The sequence below is a fragment of the Anoplophora glabripennis genome, unplaced genomic scaffold, assembly GCF_000390285.2.
Source record: "Anoplophora glabripennis isolate ALB-LARVAE unplaced genomic scaffold, Agla_2.0 scaffold183, whole genome shotgun sequence".
Lineage (NCBI taxonomy): Eukaryota > Metazoa > Arthropoda > Insecta > Coleoptera > Cerambycidae > Anoplophora > Anoplophora glabripennis.
Genome location: NW_019416293.1, coordinates 711359 through 724814, shown reverse-complemented (window position 1 = coordinate 724814; position 13456 = coordinate 711359). Strand labels below are relative to the sequence as shown.

General features: G+C 31.2%; 2 protein-coding genes across 2 annotated transcripts in view; both read left to right on the top strand.

The window, feature by feature from the left end:
• The first annotated feature begins 2032 nt into the window (after nt 1-2032).
• On the top strand, nt 2033-5130 carry LOC108912280 (lipase 3). Its single transcript, XM_018717472.1, has 7 exons — nt 2033-2317; nt 2933-3261; nt 3431-3677; nt 3817-3978; nt 4191-4275; nt 4460-4602; nt 4740-5130. Exons 1-7 carry the CDS (start codon nt 2183-2185, stop codon nt 5085-5087), a joined length of 1449 nt encoding a protein of 482 aa, XP_018572988.1. The 5' UTR covers nt 2033-2182; the 3' UTR covers nt 5088-5130.
• Nucleotides 5131-11971: 6841 nt separating this feature from the next.
• Nucleotides 11972-13456, top strand: part of LOC108912306 (carbonic anhydrase-related protein 10) — a 121252-nt gene continuing 119767 nt past the window's right edge. The window contains exon 1 of the mRNA XM_018717514.2: nt 11972-11993. The gene's annotated coding sequence lies outside the window, so the exon portion shown is untranslated. The remainder of the gene's footprint in view (nt 11994-13456) is intronic.

The window sequence follows — 13456 nt, the reverse complement described above, 5'->3', positions numbered from 1 at the left end:
CAACCTTTTAATAAATGAATCAGATATTTATTTTAAACTTGACTTTTTATTTTTGATTTTTTCGCAAAAAAAACTTGAATTTATGTACCCGGTAAATTTTTAAAAATATTTAATCTTCAAATTGTTTAGAAAAAGTAAATACTTGTATGGATTAGTCAGTACCTATCAAGGACATTTAAGTTTATCTGAACGGTTTTCCTTATTCTAATGATAGGATGTTGCCAGCCAAAAGAATAAAACATTATTCCTAATTCACATCGTACGTAATTAATGTATATTAGTTGGGACGAGATTTTTGTGGTTTATTGTCCGTAGCAGGCCAAACGATCCTGGTTTTTATATAAAGCTTAAACGAGAAATATGTTCTTTTCAGTCCGACACGGTTAACGTAATGTTTTTATTTCTTCTTCTTTTCTGGGGTGTAGAGCATAAAATTAGTTGCTTTCACAGTCTTAGAGCATGCAAGGAGGTCGTTTAGAATCCAGGCGGATATGACTAAGGTGTCTCTACAACTTACACCATTATGAAAAGTTCCATGGAAGTTTTTTAACAAAAAAATAGAAACGGTGTTACATCTCCCTGTCATAAATAAAAGGGAAAAATTGGATCGTTAAGAATATTTATTTTAATTGCCCCCTCACCCGGATTTTGTTACTGCTAAGTTACTTTTTACGTAAATACAGGGTGAAAGAAAAACACCAAAAAATAAATGCCTTTTTTGAAACAGTACTACTTATCAATAAAAAATTCCTAAACCTTACTGACGTGGCTGAAGGGGTTAGACGTAATTAAATAAAATTGATTTTAAAATTTAATATTATACTTATGAATCTTGTTTATTTATCGAAATGCTTTTAACCTTATTGCAAGGAGAAAACTTATCAAATTGTTAGTATGAAAAAAAGCATGATTTGAAGCCAAAACTGTTTATTTCTTTTTATTTTATTACGTTTTACTAATTGAATGAATGGTGAAAAATTACACTAATCACCATCCGGTGAAATAAAAAGTTGTATTTTAACATAATCTAAATCTTATTATTTTAGTAATTTTTCATTTTACCAAAATATAATTGCCCACTCGAAGGAAACGAATTTACTGTTTCAAACAAGGCTTTGCAATCATTTATGAAGGCTCTGTTTTTATACTTAGACATAGATGTACAATATGTGATCCCAAATCGTATTTTTTGTATTTCAAAGGACATTTCTCAGATACATCATACTCGTAGGACAACACCTCATTTCGAATTGTTTACAAGAATCAAGATTCCCCTGCCGGTGCTACACCGTTTACCGTTACACTCCCAGCGAAAAAAAAAACGCTGGAAATTATATCGTGCATTATACATGCCCCAATGGACCAATTTGCTACGCTGTTTTCTTAAATTTGTTTTATATTCCGAGATACTAACTCGCATATACAGAAGAAGACTTCGCGGCCTGAATTCCAGGACATTTTTATTCGCAAGATCGCTGTAAAGCTGTCTAGCGGAGTTAGATAGGGTGTCACATGTTGTGGTTTATGATTGAGTTCTAGCCGGGGGTTACTAGAAACGCTGCGGATAACAAATTAGAGTAGTCTGCAGACGCCCCCGGTTATTTCAGTTTGTTGAATTAATTTCAATAATCATAAATAACGTTCCCCATAAACACAAATTTGCATTTATGTTCACACGAGTTAATTTCGGTCGTATTTATTCCAAGGAATTTGAATACAAAAGTATCGAAGCTGCAATGGCGATTTACCCTTACGTACCTACCTACTCTTTCAAAAATTCTAGATGGAGCTGTCTTATTAAAAGATGGGATGATAAATTAATTTTTTTAGCTTCTTTAATAACATTTAGAGTATGTTCAGTTACGCAACAATAAGATATGTACATTTTGAATCCAGACTGGAACTTGAAAACACAAAAAAATAATAGCGAATCAAACCCAGAAAGATAAATTTTAATCGAGTTTGTGTCCTTAAAGTAACAATTACAATCTAATATAATCTCTCATAAAAGATATGCAAAAATCATGGTTCAAGTGGTATCCTTTTTTACTCAATTACACATTAATTTGATACGAAGTGCAAAATAACTTCATTAAATCAGAATAGTAGTTGTATAAATCGCACTTCAATAGTTTGATAAAAAGACTAGCTCCTTGCGGAGATTAGTTGAGACTGAGACACCATGTATATCATATTACTAGTTTCTGTTTTGTTATTTTCCTCAAGGTCTCTGGCAGAGGTCGTGATAACTGCACGTGAACCTATAATTGAAGAATTAAATAATGTCACAGCGAGAGGTCTTTTTGGATTTGATGTGGTAAGTTAAAATATTGTTATTTTTATTTCAACAGCCCGGAAAATACGAAAATTTAATATAAATTATCTAATAAATAAAAGTAAATCAAAATTGCGTTGTATTTTATTAAATATTTAATATGTTAGTAAATAAATCAAACAGATAACCGTATGGCGTATTCAGTTAGTAATACCAGTGAAGTTTCTGTAAAAAAATTGTTTTTACCACCGCATAATTTCACATGAGCTAGTAAATACATATTTCATGAAATTGACTCACATCAAACCAATATATACTTGTTTAATTTTCACATCACAAAAAACAATTTAAGTATTTTTAAAAATATAGTCAAAACATTTACCTACCGTGGCAATACGATAAATTATTGTATCAGTAATCAAAGTATCAAACGCTTGAGATATTCAGATAAAAGTAGCTCCGTTAAGTACCTACTATAATATATTAATAAATATGTAGATAAAATATTTTATTTAAAAATAAGTAAAAATTTATATGTATACAATTTATTATACGCATTTAAATGCGACGTGACTCTCTACTTAAACAGAGAAAGAGGTCGATTTAAAGTTTCTTTATTAGAAATATTTGTGTATTTTTTATTGCACTTGTTTCCAGAAAGCTTTCTTGGAGAAAAACGGTTATCCCTTTGAAAACCATAAATTAACAACCCAAGATGGATATGTTTTAGCTATTCACAGGATACCTTATGGAAGAAATTCATCAGCAAGCACTTTTAAGAACGAAACAAAACCAGCAGTACTGATTATGCATGGTGTTGGAAGTAGCTCAGTAGATTACATGATACTAGGCCCTGAAAGGTCTCTTCCTATGATACTTGCCGATCAGGGATACGACGTTTGGTTGGGCAATAATAGAGGAAACACATGGTCAAGGAAACACGTTACTTTAGATCCCGATAAAAATGACACATTTTGGGACTTCAGGTGATATTCGTATACACAAATATAATATATTATAGACACATTTATAACATTAGAGTATAAAGATAAATATCCATTAGGTATGTAGCTACATATTTTGATTTTGTGTTAAAATTAGATCACTTACATACGTTTCATATTATATGATATGCTAACCATCTTGCCATTATAGTTTCCATGAGTTGGGACTTTACGATGCATCAGCCATAATCGATTACATATTAAATGCAACGCGGAACGAAAAGATTTCGTACATAGGCCACTCGCAAGGATCAACTGAGTTTTTCGCATTAACATCAGAGTTGCCACAATATAACGACAAAGTAAACATAATGATGGCGCTAGGTCCAGCTGTGTATTGCAAAAATTTGACAAGTCCTATTGTGCGAATACTCAAAGACCATTATAAGTTGGTAGAGGTAAGAATTCATGAAAACAAGATATATATAGGTTTATAGGTTGTATATTAATTTATATTACCTACCGATATCTAAAATTTACAAAAAATCTTTAATATTGGCGTTTGTATTGCCGTTAAAGCTATTATTTTTATTTTAGTCTACCGCTGACTATTTTAATTTAACAGCTGAGATTCTAGGACATACATTTATAATTGAAACTGCTCTGAAACTAATATGTAAGAACGAATCTCAATATCAAGAAGTTTGTCCTCTTATCTTATTCCTTCTTTTCGGATTTGATTCTGAACAATTTGAAAGGGTAAGTACTTCCACACATACAGTTCAATTTGTCTCTAAAGAATATTAACTAAGTATCACACATACTCATATTCATCAAAGTTTCAACCTACCTACCTATTTTCGTTGAATAATAAATAGTAAAAAGCTATTTTATATATTTATCCAAAATAAAGTAGACACTTTTCTTTTTTTACTGTTGAAGAAAATAGTCACTACATTTGGTTGTTTTAGTCGATTGTGACCACAATGGTGGAGGTTTTTCCGGCAGGACTTTCTATGAAGGAATTAAAACATTATTTGCAGCTAGTTAAATCAGGTAATTAAAAGGCGTTTATTTGATTTAAAATAGAAAATGTTAGATGTTAGTTGAAAGGAAAACAGGTTAAACAATTATACATAGACCAACTTTTTCGATATTTATCTTATGTTTAACATTGGAATATTAGTAGTTGAAGTAGTAATGTTTTTTAAAAAATTACTGGGTGGATTCTCATTTTTAGGGCATTTTAGACAATTTGATCATGGGGAGTTAAACAATTTGGAAATATATAATAAGTCATCACCTCCTGATTACGATATTTCACGTGTAACGGCTCCCGTGGCACTTTATTATGGAAAAAACGACTGGTTGGTAGGAACAGCTGTAAGTGTAAACTTAAAATAGGTATACGATTCATTTTAATTTTGGAAAATATCCTGTACAAAATCTTAGAGAATAATACTTAACAAGTTTTTCATCAAATTATAAACTGTTGTTTTATAAAACTTTGGCATTTTAAGGATATCGACCAACTGGCTGAAGAACTACCCAATTTAGTCGAAAACTATCTAATAGAATATGATTATTTTAATCATATGGACTTTATAGTTGCAAAAGACGTTGTTTCCTTGTTGTACTTCGATCTGATCAACAAACTTAATGAAATAAATGGTTTGGCTCCTCTTCCTGCAACTTCAACTGTTTCCACAAACTATATAACTACTACCCTAACCAATGATCCCACGACTCAACCTTCATATACTGAAACTGAAAGCCAAAGTTTTACCACACCAGGTTCTGCATTGTCTATCAATAATTTTGCACGTATATCTTTCCTTTTCGTACTTATGTTGAGATTTGTGAGATAGGCCGTAATTATTGACAAAATATACGATTTATTAATTTTTAAAACATTTTTTTACACTGTAAAATTATATATTATACAGGGTGGTCCGAATTTTATGCAGGAAACTTCCAGGGCAGATAGATCTCTTTAAAATAATATGTGTTTGCTTTATAAACATAGGTCTGGAACGGCACCGTTTTAGAGATACAGGGTGTTGCAATTGTCAAAAAAAAATGGAATTTTTGTTTATATCTCCGGAATCTATTACCCGATCTCAATAAAATTTGGTACATATAATGTATGATAGTAGGCCTTATATTCCCTGAAATATGAGGTTTAAAGGTTCAACCAGTGGTGTACAACTGGACTGGGGTCACCCCCTTTTTTACAAAAAAACCTACGCCACTGCATTTTTTACATGTCATTGTAACTGATTTATATTTTAATGCTCAAAATACGTAAAAAAAGGTGACTTTAATTTTTTCCCTAAGATTCGCCGTTCTCAAGTTATTCATACCAATACAATCCCCTTGTGGCAGACACTTCTAACGATAATATTACAAAAATACGAGTATTTGTTTATGTTTAAAAGTAAGTGCAATTTGTAAGCACATCAACAAAATTATTTACACTTCTTTCTACACCACCTGTGAGGTGGTGTGCGATATAAACAAAAAATCAATTTCTTTTAAAACCTCAACACCCTGTAACTATAAAACGGTGCCGTTCCAGACTTATGTCTATAAGGCAATCACATAAAATTCGGACCACCCTGTATAAGTAAAATAGAGTTATTTAATAGAAAACCTTTTTTTTATACTTGACAAAATCTTCGGTTAAACATCTCTAAATTTTTGGATATTAAAGAAGAAAGAAAAGCTCAGCTGAAGCAATGTAGGTACCTAGGTATAATACCTAAGAATGTTGAAAAATTTATTTTATATTCCTAATTATTTAGTGATTAACTCAAAAGAATGAAAACGAATAAAAATTAACCTATTAGAATTTGATAAAAATATAGTACCACTTGCCACTTCTTAGATTTAAAAAAAATACTAGATATTTTACCTATTTAAAAGGAAGGTTCCATTACTACGTTCTCCTCCAAAGGAAATAAATAAATTTTTGATTGAAAAAATAATCATTTGTATCGATTTAAAAACGTCTCACTGAATATGCATCACACAGATTTGCATGAAATTATTCTCAACATTTGAATTTGAATTTTACGTAGGGTCAGTGTTTGCAATTCACAGTCCACAAAAAATTATGACCGTATATAAATAAACCATTCATTTTCAGTCCGTATCCTCCCCGGACCATATTTCAGGGCCGAAAACGACCCGAGGTGGACACTTTATTAACGGAGTGCTTACCAAAAATCTAAATAACTGCAATTATGACTAAGCAGGGTAATTTCATGCTGGATCGAAAGCTTTTTAAGCAATTACATTCTACTTTAAATTTAGACTACGTTTTGAGTAGTGAAATTAAATGAAAATAGCTCGGGGCATAAACATTTGCGATGAAAAAGTTTATTTGGGTAAAGATCTCGTTTGCGCGCTTGCAGATATTCCTTTCCGATTTTTGCAAACAGACAGTGAGGATTGTACAGTTGTCAGAATTATTTATTTTTACATAATTAATACTAATCATTTTCATTTCGATATCTCTCAAAGCAATGTTTATCCTTTGCTTATTGCACTGCAAAAGGAATTTTAGTCGTATATTAAAATTCTTAGAAGATAAATCGTAATTCTTTACTGAAAATTCCATTTGTGGAATACGTTCATTAATTATTGCTTATCCGTTAATCATTTCTGTCAGTTTGCTCGAAACAAATTTAATTAAGCAGCACTTAATTAATAACACGGAGCGCATAGTGGAAAAGATATGTTAAAATCATCTCTTTCCCGATGTTAATTCTCCAAATGTTAAGCACACATATAAGTGCGGGTATTATTTAAATAAATGACTAAATTACTGTTAAGTAGGTCCTTTAAGTTTATAGACGCAGAAATTATAAAAAAATGTTACAGAATCACAGTTTCTACACTGTTATATATTATTATTTAATACCGAACTGAAGTAAAAAAATATTCTCGTTGCTAAAATAATGTTAGAAAGCTGATTAAAGGATGTAATACTGGAACATTATTGTTGGGGAAAGTGCGACCAAAAAAATGCATGTTTTTGTCATTGGTTTTTGTAACTGACTTTCACTAGCATATGATGTACACCAAAAATAAAATAAAGTCCACATATATGTATAGTTTGAAAATTGAGAACATTTCATGGATTACCCTGTATGTCCAAAAGTTATTGCCTAGAACTGTTTAGGTGGTCACTCCATACATGATTACCTACATTTTCCCACTTTGCTATTACAATACAGTGATTACATAACACAATCTGTTCTTTTTACGAACAACTCAAATTATGTAATTTTTTTATACCTAGAAGTTACCTACGTGTTATGCTAGCTTTGTGGAAAAATAACACATTTTTAACTGAACTCTAAAATGGTGTTCGCGATATGTTGAAAATTAACATACGCTGATAAAATGTTTACCGAATTAATATATATATATANNNNTATATATATATATATATATATATATATACAAATATGTCATCTAGTGGCTACAGTACCACAAGAAACTCCAAAATTTCAATATCAGTGAATATTTCTCCTTTTGAAAAACTCGACAATTGTTTTTTTTTAGATTTAACTGCAATTAACAACAATATCATCGATTTGAAACCAAGCGACGAAATAAGAACTACGCTTTCGATTTTAAAGCAATCAACGCAAAATATTCGCCAAATTATTTTTAGACCCTATAGATTTACAAGCGCGAAAGGAATCACCCGATTGTTACTATCATCTAGGTAAGCTTTTCCTTCTGCACCACATTTTACGGGCTCGCCTAACTAGAAAAAGGAACGACATTGATTTATAGTTGAATCCTAATGGTAAATAAAAATAAGTGCAGAGTGGTGTTATGTTTTATGTTTTAAGGTCGTTCCATTTGCCGGATAATTAATCTTTTCTATTACTTCTTGAGCTCCTTCTGCGTTTAGCCATGTTTGGGAATTAACTTTTAAAAAGCCTTCAGACATACAAAAGTTTGGACTATACTAACCAATTTATTTTAAGAACGTTTGTTGTTGCCAGACTTCTATTTTAAAATATATATTTTATTAGGTCTCGTATTTTTTACACTATTTTAAAGGTATTATTCTAATTTCACCCATGCTTTGAAAAATCATTAAAAAAACCACGGGGCACAAATCTGGCCAAAACTACAAAACCCTAGACAGCACATCACGACAGCTACGACAGCCCCGATAGCCGCCAAAGCTTACATCTATAGAAGAAATATTTCATGTGTGTTTGGACGTCCACTTCAACACCATGCAGTTCAATAACCATTTAAATTTGTATACTTTTCTCTCATACACAGATGTTAGAACATTCCATTTATTGCAAATACAAAAATTTCTAAAAATTTACACAGGAATACTTAGTTAAAAATTTGTCTAAAAAATTGTCACGAGCACAATGCAATGCTCCCATAGCTCACGTGGCACCTACCACCAGGCACTGTCTTAACATGCGGTGACGATCCTAAAGGACACAAGCTCCTAAAGCTTCTATACACAAGCTCTAAAAGCTGCCATACTAGGCGTTCCAAGGAGGCATCATAAACTCAAGCCCTTAAAGTTTCCATGCAAAAGTAAGCACTCTAAGGAGATCACACATACTCGTACACACACACAAACTTTAGTGCTACAGCCTAGCATGTAAAACAGTGATATCAAGACACAAAACCGACAACCGTACGTGTTCTAACCCAAGCGTCCGTTGCGGTTAGCATGATGAAAATTTATTTTTACGGATATCAAATTATTATTAATTGGTGAACAGCCCGTAACTCTTTTATTTCTCGACCTAGATGGTAGATTTAATTTTTTGACATTTTCAACGGTTAAAAAGATATGGACGGGGATTTGTTAGGTTAGGTTTTAGTCAGTTTTTGAAACTTACTGCGTATACATTTAATATTTCTTATGACGACAATAAAATAATATAAAAATCGCATTTAAGACACACTGAAGGGTCGTATATTTACCAACGCACTATATTTTTAATGCAAAACAATTTCCCCTCCGATAAATGTTCTTAAACTGAACTTTATAATCGATAAATGGAACAATAAAATATTCACCAGCGCTGCAGATGCATTGAATCAAATCTGTAATTCCCCGCACGTCGTCTGCTTATTTCATTTATTCCTGGGCCATTCGTCACTAACAATATTTGTCGAAATCATAACAAAATATCGGATGACGTGCCGAGTCAAATGCACTAACAATAAAAATGTGCTCCAAGATTTCACTGCCCATAAAATTTCTGAAAATGTAAATTTTATCCGCTAAATTTTATCGTCCTCGTAAAATTTTACCGTGGGGATGTCTGAAGCTATTCCTTTATTGTTGTACTTTATTTACTTATTACCCTAAGCTATAACTACTATTCTGTTACTGCGATGAAATCATGCCTTGATAATAGATAAGACTTTGGTCTGAATTTTGTATAAAATTTAAAAAAGTCAAAATAGACATTGAATATTTGCTGAGCTTAGAAAAATTATATATCTTTTGTAAATAAACAAATTAAAGGTTGCAGAATCTTAATTTTGTAATTTAATAAGAGTAGGTATGTACCTACCTACTAATAAAATGGAAAAGTAAAATACTTTTAACTTTATAGTCATTAAAAGATAGAATATAAAAATCATTTATAGATATATCGTATAATTATGTTACAAAATGCAGTAAATAATTCACCCAATTCATTCTGCGGTTAATACGTCAGTTTTTAATTCCTGTATATAACTGATAAATCAGTGAATTTCGATTTAATGTGCAAACGTACCTAAATGTTACTTCCACTGTGCCCTGAGGAAATAACTCCAGCAAACGGTATGCATTTGTGAAATCGTAAATTCATTAAACTTGTAGCAATTTAATTTGGAAACGTAGATAAACATTGCCAATATCTAAAACGCTTATAAAATAAACGATTTAATAATTGCTACAGCGCTAATGGAAATTGTTTTAATTGCTGTTAAATATTATAGAAGCAACTAATAGTAATACGTAGATATAAGTATGAATTTTTTTGGAAGACAATAGAGCGACTCTTTTTTTATTGAAATTTACTCTTTTGCTGTTAAAATATTTGAGTAGCACATTATGTAGACATATGCTGCAGAATTGAAAAATCGTCCCTCTTAATAATTCATAATTCAAGAAATGGATATACACATACCACAGCTTACCTAATCTGTGCACATAATAGGGACGATATGTAATAGATTCTTTTAGTGTGACATATTTAGGCAACCCGCAACTAATTGTCATAGTTAAAAATTTACAGACCGAATCTGACCCTTGTGTACTATTTACATAGATACTATAAAAATGATCAAATTAATTTATTTTTACATGTATTTAAGAATAACCAACACGTGTTTGGTAAAATAGATACACTAATGTGCTTAAAACTTACAAAAAAACGATATAAAAGAATATCCCTAAATTTAATTAAAGTAAAAATTTAACATTAACCGTGTTATTCCTAATGCTCATGCTCTTAAAGAATAGCCTCATACGCAGGTGAGATACAGGTATTGTTATGTCATCATTAGCGTATTTTCTCTTGTTTTGTTTTATTTTCTAGTGCTACTAAGTATTTTCGTTGTTTTTCTTGGTGTTGTACTGTGTCAGTATGTTTATGATGTACTGTTAACCACAACCAAACTTCTTGAATCGCTACATGCAATTATCTTTAATGCGCATGCTCAGTAATACCGATATAATTTTAGTTTATTAATTACTAGTAATTAAGTCAATATTGTTCTATATTTAAATATATAAATTCTATAATTTTATTAGTTTGTCAATTGGGGTTTGAAACTTCTTAAATATTTCTAATATTAAATAATTATAAAAGTAATAACTGCATAGAGCTTAATTCTTTTCAGTCACTTTTGATATTGTTTGAGTAGGATGTGTGTTTAAAACGATCCTTAAAATGGGTCATATCGAATATCAGTCTGTAGAAATACGGAATGTGTTTACATTGCAGCTGATACATTGTACTATCCATACTCGCCCGAATTTATAATTCTAACGATACGCGATAGGACAATGGTAAACTCTGTTAGCTGACAAAGCAGGCCCTAAAGAACCCTTTGAATTGAGTTTGCTGATTGGTCGATAGAGACCGATATAGTGAAACAAAAGCAGACGTTCATTGTATCGAGAAGTGTTTTATATTTTAGCGAGATATCATGATTCACTCGCTGCGCTATCTTAGAGGTCTTGTGTTACGTTAAAATCAATTTTTGCACTGCAGCACATAAATTTATTTTTATCCCACCGGAACCATATGAGTTTGCATTCTAAATTTTTCAGACTGAGCTACCACATATGCAAATACAAATGCAGGTAGGTAGAGAAATATACTGACCTAAAGCTAAATTTTCTTAACTTGTTTTCCAATAATAATAATAATAATAATAATAATAATAATAATTTTACATCTGGCCACCCAGGACCATCTTGATTTTCTCGTAAGAGCGATGTTAATATAATGAAACATCTGATCTTCGGAGCAAGATGTGTAATTTAATATTGAGTCTAGGGTGCCCATCTAGACACAAGAGAGCTTGTGTGGCAAATGACGCATTTATCCAACTTTACGGCCTTCGTGGATATGCAGATATGAATTTAAACGGGACGTTCGTATAAGGGCCATCCGAGCCACCTGCGACTGATGTCTGAAGCCAATGAATGTAACAACGCATGTGAGATATTGGACATCTTTAAGATATGAAAAAACGCAGCTGATGGTTCTGTAAGTAAACTGGTCCTACACTTTCCTATTTTATTCTGCTTTTACATAATTTTCCTCTAAAGTCTATTATTTACGTTAAGTTTGGAATGGCATCACATTTAGTAACAGAATAAATCCTAAATTCCTGTCCTCTGTCGCATTAACTCTCGTCAAACTAGGAAATGTTATTGTTTTAAGTTTATTACAGTTTGCGACGTTGACAAAATAACTTATATAAAATCATTATAATTATTAATCGATCGACAGTTGATAGGTACTTGACGTTTTCTTTATTTTCGATGAGAACTTGGGATTTTTATGTATCGGATTCGAATACTGAAACCTTTATCGTGTTGTGCTTAGGAAATGGTAGGGAAACTATTATGAAAAGGAATATGAAAATGAGAGACGTAATAAACATAAGCTGTGTAATCGTGCAATTATGAAATGTGTTTTAAATATTATTAAGAATATTCAAATTTTATGTTAAAATTATTAAGTTCAGATTCAAATAACAGGTTCTATAATTAGAATTTAATTCAATTTAAAGATTATTAGTGCAGTAGAGTGAGCTGTTCTTGCTTGTAATCTAGATATTCGAGAAAAACTAATTTTCTTTAACGTATATCCACAAACTCGGGTGTATTACAAAGCATCAGACAAGCTTATCATTCTGATTGTGATTGCAATTTTATCCTGGAGGCAATCATCAAAACACGGAGAAGGGTTTTTAATTCTCCGCAAAAATGGAAATTTTTTATGGCCTGTATTGTCTTGCTTTCTCCGAGTAAAATAGATAAAAGGGAACGATACAATGAGTCAGTTGAAAATCCAGGTTTTCGTTTATTAAAAGTAATATTAAATTTAAATTAAATTTTTATACTAAGTGCCTGGCATCATAATAAGTCCCGCAGTCTATTGTGATCTATAAAAATACAGTTCTTTGAAATATTTATACCACAACGCTATTTTAATTGCTTGCAAACTGCTTTTGTAAATTTTTGTAGAAGAAATAGGTAATAATATTGATAGTTCTTTATAGTGATGTATTGTATGCGCAACATTAACCAAAATTACCTTGTTAGTAAAGAGTAACGTGTTAAATAAGTAAATTCCATATGCTTTTAATTAATAAAATAGTAGTAGTTAACAAATTAGTGAAAATAGTTTCGCTTGAGATTACGTGACGAGTAGGTACTTCTATTGCAAGTTCCTAATAAATATTTAGGGATCGATGCACAGCGACAATTTTACCAGGGTATTTTATCATTAACAACTTTTACGGAGGAATGCTACAGAGGCGTTTCTTTGAAAGAAAAACAAGAAAAAACGCGGCCGGCGCTATACATAAACCGTTTAATTGGAGCGATGTTAACAAACATTATACACTTTTTTAGTATTTACCTTAACACAAATTTCAGAAAACAAACATTTAAAATTATTATAAATTCTATAAACCTGTACGACTTTTTATCTATTAATTC